The sequence below is a fragment of the Myxocyprinus asiaticus genome, chromosome 44 (assembly GCF_019703515.2).
Source record: "Myxocyprinus asiaticus isolate MX2 ecotype Aquarium Trade chromosome 44, UBuf_Myxa_2, whole genome shotgun sequence".
Lineage (NCBI taxonomy): Eukaryota > Metazoa > Chordata > Actinopteri > Cypriniformes > Catostomidae > Myxocyprinus > Myxocyprinus asiaticus.
In genome coordinates, this window is record NC_059387.1 from 33,506,517 (window position 1) to 33,524,876 (window position 18,360).

The window sequence follows — 18,360 nt, forward strand, 5'->3', positions numbered from 1 at the left end:
TTTAATTATAATTAAAATGTAATTTAATTATTAAATATTATAATAAATTAAAACAAGCAAGAGTTTACCATTCTCAACTTGTAAATAACATTCTGCTATTACTGTAAATAAGCACAACAATTTAAGCACACCAAACAATCGTTGAATTATGAACTGCATAAATAATAAGATTAAAAACACAGACCAAATTTTAAGAAATTGCCTAAACCTTCCTCTGAAATAAATAATAGTAGACCTACTACCAATACTACTAGCCTACTACTGATATTGTTTATATAATATTATGATAATACTGCTATATTAAAATAATAATTACAGTACTAACTATCGTATAATTACCATAACAGATTTGATGAACATATAAACTGACATACCTTATTATTATTTTGTCCGTGAAGTTTACTTCCTCTGGTTAAACACGCGTTTCCATTGGGAGTTAGTGTAAGTGGGATGACAGGTGCGTGTTAGTGCTGTGACCTACATACACACACACACACACAAACAAACAAACTAAGCACAACACAGCACGTTATGGACACTACTATGGCGAAGGCGAAGCTCATGAATATTTATCAGGTCAAGCCGCCGTTACATGGTGAGAGGCGGTTCTTAATATTCAAGACTGGGTCAAGACTGATTGGTCAGCTGACTTGCGCTTGCTCACGTGACTTAATTAATATTAATGAGTCACGCCTTCATCGTAGTACGATTCGTAATTTGGCAGACGAAACGGGTCGGTCTGTCTGTCAGACACATTAAAGGCTCATTAGACAAATTAGCTAACCTACTGAACAACATGCAAACATTAATGACGTGGACTCAAAAGTCTGTAACCCAAACATATATATTTACAACAAATATGTTAAATAGTCATGCATCAACCGTCTGACATCATTGGCTTAGATTGAAAAAATATGCCCGCCTGACAATACTCATAACTGGAAATATAATTAGTATGTTTATTAAGCATTATTCTTTATAGACGTGGTGTCAAATCTAAAACATTATGTCGTATCTAAACATAAACACACCATTCGACACGGCAGACATATTTGTTGTTAATGCGCTTAAGTTTTGAAGAACATTCGAAGGGGGCGGAACTAAGGCAGGTAAGTGACCAATAGTAAGACGGGATGCTTGGGCACTTGTGCCTGATTGGATGCGGGATCAATGAACGTCATTGTGACGTCTAACATTGCGGAAGTAAAATTAGAACAACATGGCGCGCAGCGGTGAGTGCGAGCAGCAGGACTGTTATTAAAAGTGTCTCTGAATAGAGTTTCAGTGGATTGTCTATATGCAGTAAAGCTGATTAATCTACTCTATCATAAAATGCAACACGATAAAACAAAGATAAATTCAACAAAACACTTTTTAAGCAATACCATGTTTTTTTTTTGAGTACCTTGAAGTACATGGTCATTTTACTCATTCAGAATCATGGTAAATATCAAAGTACCATGATATTACGATCCGATACCATGGTACCACAACAGTACTTTTTGTTAAGGGGGCTGCGTTTAGGTTAAAATAAGCTTTAAAGAGAACGTATGTCTTTAAATGAGTGTAAAAAAAAAAAAAACGAAAATATAATATTTAAAGTTACACCTGCATATCTCTCAGAGCCAGGGAATCTGGATCAGGTGAAGCACGTGGTTCTGGTTCTGTCTGGTAAAGGTGGAGTGGGCAAAAGCACCATCACTACTGAACTTGCCCTGGCACTCAAACATGCAGGCAAGAAGGTGAGACCACACTTCTATTCTATTCTATTTTACCTTGTGGTTTTGTGTAATTTATTCTATCCTATTCTCTTTTATTCTGTTCTGTACTCTACTAATTATTCTATTCTATGCCATGGTGTCCATTTAAAAATTATTTTATGTGTGTGTGTGTGTGTGTGTGTCAGGTTGGTATTTTGGATGTGGATCTGTGTGGACCCAGCATTCCGCGGATGCTACATGTGGGAAAGCCGGAGGTGCATCAATGTGATGCTGGATGGGTGCCAGTGTACGCAGACCCCCAACAGCAGCTCGCGCTCATGTCCATCGGCTTCCTGATGGAGGATCCTGATGAAGCCGTGGTGTGGAGGGGACCTAAAAAGACAGGTTTGACCTTTGACATTAAACCCTCATTATTGAAATAATATGAATGGAATCTTAAAGAAATAGTTCACCCAAAAATGAAAATTCTCACACCATTGACTCATCCTCATGCCATCCCAGATGTGTAGGACTTACTTTCATCTGCAGAACACAAATGAAGATTTTTAAAAGAATATTTCAGCTTTGTAGGTCCATACGTTGCAAGTGAATGGTGACCAGAACTTTGAAGCTCCAAAAAGCACATAATGGCAGCATAAAAGTAATCAATAAGACTCCAGTGGTTTAATCCATGTCTTCTGAAGCAATATAATAGATAATAAGACTAACCACTAGAGTCATATGGATTACTTTTATGCTGCCTTTATGTGCTTTTTGGAGCTTCAACGTTCTGGTCACAATTCACTTTCATTATATGGACCTACAGAGCTGAGATATTCTTTTAAAAATCTTCCTTTGCGTTCTGCAGATGAAAGAAAATCACATCTGGGATGGCATGAGGGTGAGTAAACGATGAGAGAATTTTCATTTTTGGGTGAACTATCCCTTTAAGATTGAACAATATTGCAACAGTAACAATATAGTAGGCTAAAATATACACTTTATCTTGTAAATATAACCTAAATGTCCATCTTATTTGTCGACTACCTGTTGTTGAGTGTTAACTGAGTCTCATATCTCTTTGATGTTCTCTCAGCTCTGATTGGTCAGTTTGTCAGTGATGTGGCATGGGGTGAACTTGATGTTCTGTTAGTGGACACGCCCCCGGGGACATCAGACGAACACCTGGCTGTGCTGGAAAACCTGCGCAAACACAGAGTGGACGGAGCTGTGCTGGTCACAACACCACAGGTAAACACACACACTGTGGCGAGACTGTCCCTGACGTTACTATATTGTAAGTCTCTTGTCTGTTTAATAATACCTAACACACTTGCACACACATGAACCACCCTTTTTAAATGTTGTCAGGCAGTGTCTACAGGTGATGTCAGGCGTGAGATCACCTTCTGTAAGAAAACAGCTGTGAAGATTCTTGGCATCGTGGAGAACATGAGTGGCTTTGTGTGTCCACACTGTTCAGTGAGTAACACAAACACATACAAACAGTGTATTTAACTGACCCGATAAGATACATACTGTACTGTATGTATCTTCATCAAACATATGTGTAGAATCTCATACGAAGTGTTCATTGCCAGACAACGGCCACAGTTTTACCAGTGTACCGTTATTTCATTCCCTGGCAAGCACGGATATCTCCTTCAGGATATACAAATCTCATTCCAGTATTGTGTGTGTTTTCAGGAGTGCAGTAACATTTTCTCCAAAGGTGGCGGCGAGGAATTAGCCAAGCTCACAGGATCTGTGTTTCTAGGTAATGTGCTAATTAGACAACAGTGCTTCCAGTATTTACCACTAGATATAATTGTATATGTATTTATATGTATATATGCTGAATGTGTGTGTGGTTGTGTAGGCTCTGTACCGCTGGACCCTCTCTTGACAGCGAGTCTCGATGAGGGGCGGGACTTCCTGCATGCGTTTCCAGAGAGCAGCACTTACACGGCCATCAGTGATATAGCAAACACTCTCCTCAGCAGCCTAGAAGCCTGAAACAGCAGCACACATACAAGACAACACCAGAGTCTGAAACAGTGCTGTACATTCATACTTCTTCCATTATCTCATTCAAGATCAAAGATGGGATGTTCAGTGAACCCAGCAGTCTTGCTTAATTGTGCAAAATCTTTTTTTTTAATTATTATTCTTTATTTTTTTTCAAGACACTGGAGTGTTTTCATTTGCAAGTGATGCAGAGCTACTCAGTATGAAGTCTTTGTCTTTTTTTTTTTGTTTGTTTTTTGTGTGTGAAATCTGGAGAATGTTATTTAATGACAGTACAGTATGTTAATACTGGTGCAACTTTCAGTAATAAAAAAACAAAACAAAAAAAAAAAATACTTGATTGTTACGTGTATTTTTACAGAGTAAAAATGATTCTGTCATCATTTACCATTAAGAAACCCATGTGAATTTTTCTTCAGCTCTTCAACTAAATTTTGCAATTTTTCACACTGAAATGTAAAAGCTCACCTTAAACACATACAGTGGAATAACTGCAAAAATGGTCTCATTTGACAGAAAACCCCTCCATATTTCCCCCCCAATAATTCATAAATGATACTGTGTATGTTTACATTATTATGACAACCATAATTTTAAAAGGAAAAATCTCCCCCCGCCTGCTTTAATTTGTAAGCATGTAATTCTGGTTCTGTTTGCTCGATCTCCCTGCAAAAGGTCTTATTTCATTCCACTACATGGCAGCAAGTATTAGAAAATAATATTTCCCCCATCACCTTCCATCACAATATACAGACCTGAATTGTAGGTGGCGCTCTAACGTCGCCGAGCACTCGCACAATAGGCATCCAGTCTATTTGGATCGCAGATCCTCAGGTTTGTAATGATATATCATTATATCATCAATAATTGATAACATGCCGCTGATTTGGTTATCATGCTTATTCTGCTGGACTGCAACCTAGTAATCTAAATGTAATGTTGTTCTAGACATCTGACATATAACATTGTATTATTTAACCAAGCAAGCTCACAGATAACTCAAAAATGGCTCGTTTTGAAGAAAACAACCTAAAATAAGGGCTGAAATAGAGTTTGTGGCTACTTGGGGCTTACAGACACAATGATCGGAGCAGAAATGAGATGCTTTGTTGTCTTACAGAGATCATATTTCACATCATAATTCATTTGATAATCATCCGTACAACAAAATAAACGGTACAGTCACTCTTCCTGAGAACGAGCGCTTTCATTTGATATATGACTTGTCTATTTAAGTGCTATGTGAAAAACTTTTATATTCTTACACATGGTTCTACGTTACCTCTAGGGGGCGCTCATTTGCGAAAGCGGAGGTTTTCGGGCTTTATTTTAACTAACATAAATTCAAAGGTGTTTGTAGTCTATGAAAAGGTCTGATTTTAAGCTTTTAAATGGTACCACATATGAGTGACTAATGTATCCGGGAGCATTTACAATGTAAGCGTAAACTTATCGCATGCTTCTAGCCCCGCCCAACAGGTTAAAGGAGATATTAGCCATCAGGTTGGTCTCAGTCACTATTTATTTTCTTTGTAACTTACCATGAAACTGAATGGTGACTGAGGATGTTATCCTGCCCAACATCTCTTTAGAAATAAGAAATACAAGTCATACAGGTTTGGAACAATTTAAAGGTGAGTAAATGATTTTTGGGTGAACTGTCCCTTTAAATAGTCAATCTGTGTAGTGACACACAGTAGCACAGCTGGAACACACTATATTGACCAATCAGCATCCAGAACCAGAACTATCCATTTGATGTTTTAGTCCTGTGTTCTACAGTTATTAAAAAGTGTATTTTAGTTGTAGAAATCTTCCAGTGGCTGTTGGTCAGTTATCAAGGTTTAGACGGGCAAATAAACACAGCTGTACAAACTCACATGAAGTGTTTGATGAAAAAACACAGGGAAAACAGGCATATGGAAATTACACTTGTGACACCCTCAGAGGGGCACACACACATCTTTAATACAGCCAAACATCAGATATACACGAAACAACCATAAATACACACATTGAGCTGAAATACTCCCCAATACTGCACTCACCAGCAAACCCAGTTTATAGAGAGTATAGGAAACCCAGCAAGTGCAGCTCTATTCTTATATATCTTATATATTATATATATTTATGCATATATAAATATCAAACAGAGAAATTGAGGAGCTCCAAGTACATTGACATGAACAATATCTTTACAAATAAAATCAGAGGAAAATAAAAATGGATGTGAAAACAAAAACTATTTCATTCCACATACAAATTCGTCAGTTTTTTTTTTTTTTGCCACTTTACAAACACTCACATCAATGTGGACATTTCAGAAAACAACTCCCAAATCTTGCGATAGGAAGAGACCAATGGCATTCGTGCATTTCATCTCTTTAAATGTGAAGAGAGCGAGAGAGATCACGTGATTGGCTAACAAAATGATTGGCAGGAGGGGGGAGGGAAACAAACAGAGAATGAGATCTATTACTTTCATTATTATTATTATTATTATTATCATTATTTTAACTTCACAGACACAGGACAAAATCACTATATACCGGCATTTACAAGAAATCAGATTGTAACTTTCAGTGTAAAACCAAACGCAAAGAGCCTGTTGAACCTTTTCAACTGATCATTTCTTCTAATATTCGTTTCTTAGTTTAAGGTTTCGTATATATTCCCCCCTTCCCACTTTATTTTTCATGCTCCACGTCCCCCTTCGTCTGGTACGGCAGTGTTGCGTTTCGACTGCCAGTTTATTTGGTTGAGAGAATCAGAGCTACAATGAGGCCGTAGAGCCCCAGGACTTCAGCAAAGATCAGAATGAGGATCATGCCGACGAAGAGGCGCGGCTGCTGAGCGGTGCCGCGAACGCCTGCGTCTCCGACAATGCCAATGGCGAAACCGGCCGCCAGCCCACTCAGACCAACGCTAAGCCCTGCGCCCAAATGCAAGAAACTCCTGCAACACGAGGAAAAAAAAAACAATCAGCAAAGGATGGCACGAAGGAACTATTGTCCCTTGCATTTGTTAATCATGTACATGTTGTCATGCCTTGATAACGTCAACATTTGCACTGTACACAACTGTATGAATTCATAGCTTTCATGGAGTAACATTATAGTTGCATCATTTCCAGCAATTATAGCAAATTAAAAATTTAATAAATTATCTGTCTGTACTAGGGTGATTCTCACGAAGCCTGTGAAGAAAACGTCCTGGTTCTATTTTACTCCAAAATCAAAAGAAACAAATAAGAAATCCTTTTAGCATATAGAAAACAAAGCCTATTTATCAGGCCATTAAGAGTTTTAACATGGTGACATTATTTTCATGATAGTTAACCATATTTTTCCTAACCGCAATGTGAAAAATTATATATTTCTTTTTTTAAATAAATGTATTTTTTTAAAGAATGTATATTTTTTTGTGTTTTCCCTTTTTTCTCCCCAATTTGGAATTCCCAATGTGCTCGAAGTCCTCGTGGTGGCGTAGTGACTCGCCTCAATCTGGGTGGCGGAGGACGAATCTCAGTTGCCTCCGCGTTTGAGACCGTCAATCTGCGCATCTTATCACATGGCTTGTTGAGCGCGTTACCGTGGTGACGTAGCACATGTGGAGACTTCACGCTATTCTCCGCGGCATCCACGCACAACTCACCACGCGCCCCACCGAGAGCGAGAACCACATTATAGCGACCACGAGGAGGTTACCCCATGTGACTCTACCCTCCCTAGCAACCAGGCCAATTTGGTTGCTTAGGAGACCTGGCTGGAGTCACTCAGCACGCCCTGGGATTCGAACTCACGACTCCAGTAAAGTGTGTTATTAAATTAAATGTATATTATTTATATGTAAATATAAACTTTAGAGTATAGTATTTATACATCATAGTAGTACTCCCTTGGTACTGCCTTTCAATTTAGCTGATAAAAAAAAAAGAAGAAAAAAAATGTGTTTCGGTAATGAGATTCATCATTGAATCGGCTGGCGTTTAATGCAAAAAATCGTAATGGTCCTAAATATACGTTTCACGCAAAATTTCATATTTTTTTTGTTATTGCCTTTTTGATTTGGGGTTAAATATGACCAGGACATTCACAGTTTTCATGAGAATCATCCAGTTGTATCTATATTGTGTTTTTTTGGTAAAGAAAACGTGAGATTTATATACAGTGGTGTGAAAAAGTGTTTGCCCCCTTCCTGATTTCTTATTTTTTTGCATGTTTGTCACACTTAAATGTTTCAGATCATCAAACAAGTTTAAATATTAGTCAAAGATAACACAAGTAAACACAAAATGCAGTTTTTAAATGAAGGTTGTTATTATTAAGGGAAAACAAAATCCAAACCTACATGGCCCTGTGTGAAAAAGTGATTGCCCCCTAAACCTAATAACTGGTTGGGCCACCCTTAGCAGCAACAACTGCAGTCAAGCATTTGCGATAACTTGCAATGAGTCTTTTACAGCGCTGTGGAGGAATTTTGGCCCACTCATCTTTGCAGAATTGTTGTAATTCAGCCACATTGGAGGGTTTTCGAGCATGAACTGCCTTTTTAAGGTCATGCCACAGCATCTCAGTAGGATTCAGGTCAGGACTTTGACTAGGCCACTCCAAAGTCTTCATTTTGTTTTTCTTCAGCCATTCAGAGGTGGACTTGCTGGTGTGTTTTAGATCATTGTCCTGCTGCAGAACCCAAGTTCGCTTCAGCTTGAGGTCACGAACAGATGGCCGGACATTCTCCTTCAGGATTTTTTGGTAGACAGCAGAATTCATGGTTCCATTTATCACAGCAAGTCTTCCAGGTCCTGAAGCAGCAAAACAGCCCCAGACCATCACACTACCACCACCATATTTTACTGTTGGTATGATGTTCTTTTGCTGAAATGCGGTGTTACTTTTACGCCAGATGTAATGGGACACACACCTTCCAAAAAGTTCAACTTTTGTCTCGTCAGTCCACAGAGAATTTTCCCAAAAGTCTTGGGGATCATCAAGATGTTTTCTGGCAAAAATGAGACGAGCCTTAATGTTCTTTTTGCTCAGCAGTGGTTTTCCTCTTGGAACTCTGCCATGCAGGCCATTTTTGCCCAGTCTCTTTCTTATGGTGGAGTCATGAACACTGACCTTAACTGAGGCAAGTGAGGCCTGCAGTTCTTTGGATGTTGTTGTGGGGTCTTTTGTGACCTCTTGGATGAGTCGTCGCTGCGCTCTTGGGGTAATTTTGGTCGGCCGGCCACTCCTGGGAAGGTTCACCACTGTTCCATGTTTTCGCCATTTGTGGATAATGGCTCTCACTGTGGTTCTCTGGAGTCCCAAAGCTTTAGAAATGGCTTTATAACCTTTTCCAGACTCATAGATCTCAATTACTTTCTTTCTCATTTGTTCCTGAATTTCTTTGGATCTCGGCATGATGTCTAGCTTTTGAAGATCTTTTGGTCTACTTCACTTTGTCAGGCAGGTCCTATTTAAGTGATTTCTTGATTGAGAACAGGTGTGGCAGTAATCAGGCCTGGGTGTGGCTAGAGAAATTGAACTCAGGTGTGATAAACCACAGTTAAGTTATGTTTTAACAGGTGGGGCAAACACTTTTTCACACAGGGCCATGTAGGTTTGGATTTTGTTTTCCCTTAATAATAACAACCTTCATTTAAAAACTGCATTTTGTGTTTACTTGTGTTATCTTTGACTAATATTTAAACTTGTTTGATGATTTGAAACATTTAAGTGTGACAAACATGCAAAAAAATAAGAAATCAGGAAGGGGGAAAACATTTTTTCACACCACTGTATATATATATATATATAATGTATAACATTTTTGGCTAAAAATAAAGTGTATTTTTTGTGGTGGGTCAGTGTGTAAAAGTTCAAATCTGAATGGGACAGCAAAAAAAAAAACAAACAAAAAAAAAAAAAATCCTTAAAATGCCTTTTACAGTCATTAGTAAAAGAGATCCATAAATGTGTTCTACGTTAGCTGATGTCTCACCAATATAAATATGCCACCAATATAAACAACGACCCCAGAATACAGAACTAGAGTTCAGTATGTAAACTCTGCTAGCTGTTTGTGTTTAACTCACTTGTACAGAGTGATCTTGTCTGAAATGTTGTTGGCGATGAGGACGGCCACAACCAGACCGTATATAGCGATGATTCCCGCCATGACGACAGGAATGATGGACTTCATGATCAGCTCTGGACGCATCACAGACATGGCAGCAATACCCGTGCCGCTCTTAGCTGTGCCGTACGCCGCACCCAACGCTACAGAGAGAGAAACATTATCTGTTAGTTTTATTTATTTACCACCGTTTTCTTTATTGTCCGCAGTTAAGCTGCAACTGCTCTGAAAATATAAAGGATGTTACTAGACATGCCAATAAAATGGAACTATGATGGAAAAGAAAAAACGAATAAAGTCTGATCAGACTAAGAAAAGGCCTAATAAGTTATACGTAATGTTTTACAAGAATCGACTTTTGTGAAAGCACAAATTTCGTGCTACGATGGTTTTGGGAAACACTTTGATGCTGTGTCGGGCTGGTTTTAATTCTGCTGACCTGCACATACACACCATTAACCCGCTGCTTTATATTACAGTTTGTTCATCCAGGAATCTTAGTCTAATCTTAGTTTGTAGGATTAAAGGGTAACACTGCCAGAAATACCTTAAGCATTAGCCACGATTACAACTACTACTGCACCATAGAATCACTCAAACTAGCCAATAAGATTGAGTGTATGTTCAGTGACAGATCGGCCTGTGCAATGAAGCGCAGAATCAATCCTTCTGAGTGCAGATGGCATTCATTCAAACACACAATTTAAGAATGATCCAACATGCTCTGAGCATAACAGGTAGGGCTTGTTGAGAAGCAAGGTTTGAGGTGTGTTGTTACTTTTCTGGTTGATCTGGACTTATGATTTCCGTCTGGTGGTAATAAGAAATGCAACTCATATTGGATTGGAAGCACTGTATGTTTCGCTGTAGATTCAAAACAACCGACTGATAGGTGTCTGTGAAAAGGTTAAATGGGCAAGGAGGCGGCGGGAACCAGTGTAACAATTAACGATGGCAAAGGAGGAAGCTGGGACCGGGTTGACAAAACACACAGACATTTATTGTCGAAGACTTTTCAGCATTCCACAATAAGACTTTTCAGCTGTACATTTAACATATGCACCCGCACTTCTGACACGCAGACCCACACAGACAGCTTCACGCATCTCTCTCTCCCGTCTGCCGCTGTCTCTTCTCCTTAAGTGCTCCCGCCGCCCCTCACTGGATGGAGACCGGTGTAGCATGCAGGTGAAAGTCATTCGCCACTTATCTTCCCAGCCTCGCTCTGCCCAGACGCCGCTCAGCTCCACCCTGCTCACCACATACCCCCATCGCAGAACTCAGGTCAGGGATTTCTCCGGCCTGTGACCTACTCCCCCCCCATTTCTAGAGAGGGAGCATCGACGGGTCACACCGGTCTCCGGATCCGACCTATGCGTGCCTGGGATGGGGAACAGGACGAAGAGAGGAGAAAGGGAAGAGGGGGGGCGGGAATAACAAAAGGGAGAGAGAAAGCAGAGAGGGGACAGAGCGAAGCTCGCCGGCCCCAGATACGCTGTCGAGTGGTCCTGCTTCTGTCCGCGATGCTGGGTGACGGCACTGGACCCCTTGGCCATTCCTTCCGGTTTGTCGGTTGACGCGGGGCTCCAGCGGCACCGGATCTAACACTCCCTATGCGTCGTGACCCCCACTCAGCGGCGAGGACTCCTTGGACGGCGCATCCTTCCTCCTTCCCGGGTTTTGGCACCAGTGTAACAAAGTTTAAATGGGCAAGGAGGAGGCAGGAACCAGTGTAACAATTAATGATGGAAAAGGAGGAAGCTGGGTTGACAAAACACACAGACACTGTGCACCCACACTTCTGACACGCAGACCCACACGGACAGATTCACGTGTCTCTCTCTCCCGTCTGCCGCTGACTCTTCTCCTTAAGTACTCCCGCCACCCCTTGCTGGATGGAGAAAGTCATTCGCCACTTATCTTCCCGGCCTCCCTCTGCCCAGACGCCGCTCGGCTCCGCCCTGCTCACCACAGTGTCATTTGTTTGGGAATCATGATTCACTGGCCGCGCAGTATGTTTCGCGCCGCTGAATTCGCTGCAGAATGGTTACATTTTTTTTAACATTTTTTATTATTTCTCAGTTCCCATCCCTACACCCAAGCATCATGGTGGTGACCTTTGCATGGAGCAAGCACCACTCACATTTTGTTTTTTTAGAAAATTGTAATAAATCTTGTTATTTTTAATGTTATGGTCAACATATTATAAATTATTCAAACTTGATTTAATTTAGAATTTTACAGGCTTCATTAAAATCAGGCATTCAATCAGTATAATATACAATAGATGGATAACAGATAATACTTTTGCAATGTGATGTAGAAAATTAATAGCCTGTATTATTTAAATTGGAAACGATAAGCTTATGATTATCATATGTCACAAATATTGGCCTAACCAATCTAACTAACCTAATTTACTAATATTGGACTATACTGAGACTAGGTGACTAAGTGCTTACACGATGTTCTGCCAGGGCCATTTCTAGGCATAGGCAAACTAGGCGGTCGCCTAGGGCGCCACCTGCTGGGAGGGCGCCAAAGAGGAGGCCTCTGCCATACCTCCCCCATGGGAGCGCCAATAGGGATCTCGCCTAAGGTGCCAGAATGGTCTGAAACGGTACTGTGTTCTGCTATACTAAACTGCCTTAGCACACACATTTACATATATTCTTTTAGCAGATGTTTTTATCCAAATGACTTACAAATAAGCACACCTCTAAACTGACTCAACTGGGATGTGACAGATCAGAAGAACATCTCAAATTAGCTCCAGCTTTTCCAGAGAGTGTCACAACCACTATCTGAGTGCCTCAGCATCACCCCTGTTAGTCAACAAATCACATTTCACGAGTAACTGTAGTGTAGATCAGAATCAGATCACATGATCTTAAATGACATGCATTTTCATGGCCAGTTGGGATTCAACAAAAGCGTCTGGGATTCAAAGAAAATCTCACTTCCTCTATGTGGAACTGTAGAGATATTAATACTCAGACTAGATTGGTCACTCTTGAACACTGAAGGAGTGTTTGTTGAAGCACTTATATTAATTCTTATGTACAAAAAACATGTATTATTTGAGCTGTAAAGTTGTCTATAATTGTGTGGATGGAAATAATTTTTGTTGTGGGACTACTTTCCTAGGCAGGTGAACTTCTTGTTATGCAATCTCAACGTAGACTAGCTGTAACTTGCTTTACTGTAACTGATTTCTTGTTGATGCATGCACGCTACGACTGCTATGAGATATTGGACTGTTTCTCTTCAGGAGTTTAGACCCATAAAGATGTCTGTATATTCCTTCAGATTCGAGTAATACAAACGCAGGTAACTCCTGACCTGCTCACACACGCGCTCTTGACGTGCGCATCCACTGTTGTTGTTTCTACCTTTGTCCTGTTGTTTTTCGGAGATTACATCGTCTTGCACTTCTTCCTGAAAGCAATGGCTTAACTGTGAGTGTTGCCACCTTGTGGACCACTTATAAGTGCAAATAATTTCAGGCGCATGGGCATACTGCATGTTCAGAGAATGCACGGTTAGTATAAACAGGCTGCTCGGGTACAATGCTTGAGCACTCCGTTATTGACGAAATTGATATAACGCATCCTGTAGGCATACGCTAAGCATTCACGCAAAACCGAAGTATAATTTGGCCTTTAGTTTACATGGCATCTGAGATTCGTCCTACGCCACCACGAGGATTTAGAGCGCATTGGGAATTGGGCATTCCAAATTGGGGAGAAAACTATTGCTCCTGTTTATAATCAACAAAGCTGTCTTCATCACAAGCGTGCAATGGTGGAGAGATCTCATTTTGTCTCGTCACATCGTGGCGCTCCCTCATAATACAGCAAGAAAGGCAGAAATTGCAAAACGCTTTGTGTAATAATACCATCTGTAGAGTGAACAGAAATGCTTAAAACAGACTTATGCACCCGTTACATCTCTCACCTTTCAAGAGCTTCATCTGTTGGGCCTCATGTGTTCAGATGGAAGACAAAGGCAGGCCTAACACAGTCGTAAAAACCTAACTCAGGCCCCCACATTCCAAGTCGTAAATTATACTGATAAAAATCGCGCCAAAATCAAACAAAGGGAGTCCAAAACAGACTACAAATCCCATGAAGCCTTGCTCACTAAAGGATCGAACTCTCAACTCCTATTGGATGAGGCACACAACAGAACGTCCTTCAAACATGACATCATCAGAAGTTGAAATACCTCTGAAATGCTTCCGGGATTTGCTTCCAGCAACTTTGTTCACCGTGTATAGACGTAGCTCATCGCTGCTCTCAGGTGCAACCTCGTGGCACAAGGAAGTAACGTCCGACTTGAAACCGTGGCCATATAATCTCCATCTCGCTGGACGAGTTGAGATTATTCTGTGTTCCACCGAACACTCTAACGGATCCGAAGGAGCAATTCGCATCTTCATCCGTTTGCTGCAGAAGTGAAGAGATTAAAGATTTCTCTTCCATCTTCAATCAAGTCGACATTTCTGAGTTCTCCGCCAGCCTGCCGAGAATCAGCAGCCGTGCCCGCCAAGAGAGCGAGGAAACGGCCTCCCGTCATCACCCGAGCCTCAAGAAACCGGGTCGGAGTTAAAGGACGGATGAACACACATTCTACGTCCTCATACGATTCAAGTAAGAGGTTTACGTCTGGGCAGAGATTGAATATTATAGTGTGTTATTCTTGTGTTTCAAGGTTTTTGCTTGTACAGTTTACGGACCGCCATGTCCGCTCATTATTAATACTCAGGATATTAATTATCACAAATTTGTTTTGCTGTATTGTGGTCCAACCAAGTTGGACTGTTGTGCATTTCCACCATCGTGGGTGAGACCGGCAAACTGAGTTTACCATTAAAGAGTCAAATAACGCGGGACTTTTACGAGCCGTCCACCGCGTCTCTGAGCGATAAACTAACAGCTGCTTTCTCTCCCACGATCGCGAAATTGGCTTTAGGGCCGTCACTTAATTCTCTCTCTCTCTCTCTCTCTCGTACTAACCACACACACACACACACACCCTCATGTGTTATAGAATTATTTTGATTCCCATATCTAATCATATCACTGTTTAGTTTGTAGTTGGAAGTTTATTGACTGCATTGTATTAATTATTAATTGATATTACTGCATAAATAAACTTCGTTTATATTACAAAGAGAAGTGTTTTGGTTTGTTTTGCATACGCCTGTGTCATGCTGACGGGATGTCAGTGCTCGGATTCAGCGCACTACATTTACTGGAGCCCCATATGAGGTTTTAATGAGTTAGATTTAATTAATTAATTTAAATATTAATTAATAACTAAAGAAATTATTACCAATTATTTCTGATAGTAACACTGATCTAAACAACCAGTAAAGCCCTACACATCTAATGTATCCAAAGTATTTTCTCAGCCATGTGAATCAGTCAATTTGAATAAGTATATAACAATATACATTATAATAATACTAACACTATAACATTAATAAATGACACACAATGAAAACATATCTATCTTTAATATGCATATCTGTTTTGAATATACAACATTACTGATTTAGCAGCAAGGTTCACTCAGGATTTTATCTGTTAACATTTTCAATGCATTTTGTCAATATTAAACAGACGTTTTTAATGCAACTATGTGAACTGACTTGTACTCTCAAAGAGATGATTTTTTGAATCATTATTGTAACAAATAAAGCATTGATAAGCAATACATAAAGTGGCTTTAGAAGTCAATATATTGTTTATATTACTGTATAATACTTAAACATAGTCCTATCCTTGGCCCACAGTCTACAGCAATCCACTTTCAATTAAATTAATCAATCTGTTCGAGATAGATTTATTCTCAGACGGATGGTTTTGGAGCGCCTCACTTTGGATGCACTGCATCATAAGCACGTAATTTTTAGGTCACTGTGTCAAGTTAAACGTAGTTTGAAACACGTTTCGAGATCCCTGCATTCGGACTTGCTTGTTTGAATGCAAGAACACGTTCTGATCTTGTACTGTCACTGGTGTCAAGCAAGCCCGAGTGTGTTTTGTTCTCTGTAGAAGATGTTTCCTATACAGCTGGAGTTCCACTTACTGCCCCCTGCTGAAAACAGGTGCGACTACAAGCTTGAAATGCTCCGATTGTATTACAGTCTGGGGACATGATTAATTGCATCCATTTTTTCAACCCATTATTTTTATTATAATTAACTGCACCAAAATATATAAAAACCTATAAATAATACATTTACTTCTGTTACTTTATCTCTAAACTCCACTCTTACGTAGTAAAGTGACACACTGAAACCTGCATGTTTGCTAAAAAGAAATAACCTGTTCGACTTAACTACCAGATACACAGCTGAGACAGAAATGCTATTTATTTCCCTGAGCGCAATGTCATTCTCATTAAGAAAGCAGTTTAATCTCAAACACACAAATCCGATGAAAAAATGGACTTGCTTGGCATATGCATCTGCTGACCTCACTCAATAGACAAAAACTAACTCTATCCACCCTTGATCGGCAAGCACTTTAAACAAACATACAGCAGCTGCTGTGTTGGTTTGCTTGCTTGACTGATATTTTACATTAACAGAGATACAATTCCAATGATTACATCATGCCAACGAGGCCTGACGTGCCGGCTCACAGTCCACTAGGGAACAACTGGCACACGCCCGGCACTGAAAAAACACACTGATGGTTTTATGTCGTGATGTGACTCACTACGCGTATATTTCAGCTCATTTCAGCATCACGCCATTTCTGCAGCATCCTGAATTCAAGCTAAAAATGGGCGTGAAATCATGCCCTGATTATTAATAAATGTATTATACATCTGAACACAGTTGACATTCATCTACTGTGAGTGATGATACAGATGCATCCTCCTCATTATCATCACTCACATTCACATTAAAGCTGTTCTATGGACTAAATATGCATGTAAATATAGGATCTATCAATGAACAATCTAGTTTGATGTTCATTGAAAAAAACTGTTTTACCTGTTGTTAAATAATCCTTTGCCCCCAAAAAATAGAAAATCTTGGAACAACCCTCTCGCTGGTTAAATGGCAGGCCAGTTTCATCCTTGCAGTACTATATTAATTTATTTCATATTTTAAGTGCACACATTAAGTGCAATATTAATGTTGATAATTAATTTATAATTAATGCATTTCTCCTGGAATAATCGTGATACAGACACCATTAGGCTATATATGTTTTCAAGCAGATCAGTGTTAAGCGGATAAATTACTCTAAAAAAGTAATTAATTACTAACTACTAATTACATCGTCTACAGTGTAATTAGATTACTGTACTAATTACTCTGTCTGAAAAGTAATTGCATTACTTATTGCTAATTACGTTCTAAAACCCTTATCAACCTCGACCAGATGAAAAATACAAGGATAAACATGAAACTGTTCTTTTAATTATTTTAAATAAATCATATAAAATATTCATGAACTGACCAAAGAATTTAAGGGGGCAGCGTTAAATTAGAAAACTTAAATTTTAACTTTAGACGCTAAATTCCGATTTTAAATTCACTATTGTTTTATATATAATTATTCTATAGTCTATTCAGTATTTAATGCAATTACATCAGAAGTAACTAATTAAATTACTGAAAAATTAAGAGTAATCCCTTACTTTTTTCCAAAGAAAAATTTAATTACAGTAATTCATTACTTAGTAATGCATTACACCCAACACTTAAGCGGATGTATTTAAATTAATAATTGTGATATAAATCTATAAGTATATAATACTAAATAATGATATTAAAAACAATATTTCATCAGATACTTGGAATAACGGAACCAGCACAGACAGGTTTGGATTATAATCCCACAGACATCATTTTAGATGTCAAATCATGTTTGAATAATAATTATGCAGAAATAATTAATTATGTGTAATAATGTACATTTAATGGATACATGTTTAATAAATGTGTTAAATATTTGAATATTATTAATAATAGCAATAAATAAATGCAACGATTATTTCATTATGTAACAATAATGTTTGAATAATTGTGCAGAAATAATTAATTATGTGTAATGATGTATATTTAATGAATGTGTTAAACACAAATATTTAAAATAAAATTACCGCTGAAGACCATCGCTGCTGATGCGCCCATCACTGCGAAGAACGGCGAGTATTCTGGACTTCCCGACGACATTATTCCTCAGATTTCACCTCAAAAACCGCAATAACACTGAAATAATACTGTCCGACACTGGCGGAACAGACCGAGCAAAAGGGTACGGTATCTGAGGGCGAAAGGTTAGAGAAGAGTTGCTTAAGCCCGAATCAGAGGATGGAAACTGCTCGTAACGGATCCTGTCAGATGAATCTGCGGCGGCACAAAATGGCGGTGAGGAAAATCCCATCTGTCTCCTGGAAGGGAAGACCACAGAGAAAATACAAGGATACTCAGGCAACATGTTTAAAATAAAGTCAAAGATAATATTGAAAAGATAATAGT

The 18,360-nt window shown here is 39.2% G+C and overlaps 2 protein-coding genes across 2 annotated transcripts; one reads left to right on the plus strand and one right to left on the minus strand.

Moving 5' to 3' along the window:
• The first annotated feature begins 1,179 nt into the window (after positions 1-1,179).
• On the plus strand, positions 1,180-6,034 carry LOC127434597 (cytosolic Fe-S cluster assembly factor nubp2). The gene is made up of 7 exons (XM_051687437.1): positions 1,180-1,232; positions 1,624-1,742; positions 1,907-2,105; positions 2,797-2,951; positions 3,072-3,182; positions 3,408-3,477; positions 3,580-6,034. The coding sequence occupies exons 1-7, from the start codon at positions 1,220-1,222 to the stop codon at positions 3,714-3,716; spliced, it is 804 nt and encodes a 267-aa protein (XP_051543397.1). The 5' UTR covers positions 1,180-1,219; the 3' UTR covers positions 3,717-6,034.
• On the minus strand, positions 5,647-18,247 carry LOC127434601 (V-type proton ATPase 16 kDa proteolipid subunit c). The gene is made up of 3 exons (XM_051687441.1): positions 17,982-18,247; positions 9,811-9,994; positions 5,647-6,683 (listed from the first exon to the last, which is right to left on the minus strand). The coding sequence occupies exons 1-3, from the start codon at positions 18,052-18,054 to the stop codon at positions 6,479-6,481; spliced, it is 462 nt and encodes a 153-aa protein (XP_051543401.1). The 5' UTR covers positions 18,055-18,247; the 3' UTR covers positions 5,647-6,478.
• Between the last annotated feature and the right edge of the window lie 113 nt (positions 18,248-18,360).

Bases quoted from the DNA above. Each gene is read 5' to 3' on its own strand.
- LOC127434597 (XM_051687437.1), top strand. The intron at 3,183-3,407 runs GTGAGTAACACA...GTGTGTTTTCAG, and splicing joins TTGTGTGTCCACACTGTTCA to GAGTGCAGTAACATTTTCTC. The intron at 3,478-3,579 runs GTAATGTGCTAA...GTGGTTGTGTAG, and splicing joins CACAGGATCTGTGTTTCTAG to GCTCTGTACCGCTGGACCCT.
- LOC127434601 (XM_051687441.1), bottom strand. From the start codon at position 18,054: ATGTCGTCGGGAAGTCCAGAATACTCGCCGTTCTTCGCAGTGATGGGC. The intron at 9,995-17,981 runs GTAATTTTATTT...CTCTCTCTGTAG, and splicing joins AGCAGCGATGGTCTTCAGCG to CGTTGGGTGCGGCGTACGGC. The intron at 6,684-9,810 runs GTGAGTTAAACA...CTCGTGTTGCAG, and splicing joins GACAAGATCACTCTGTACAA to GAGTTTCTTGCATTTGGGCG.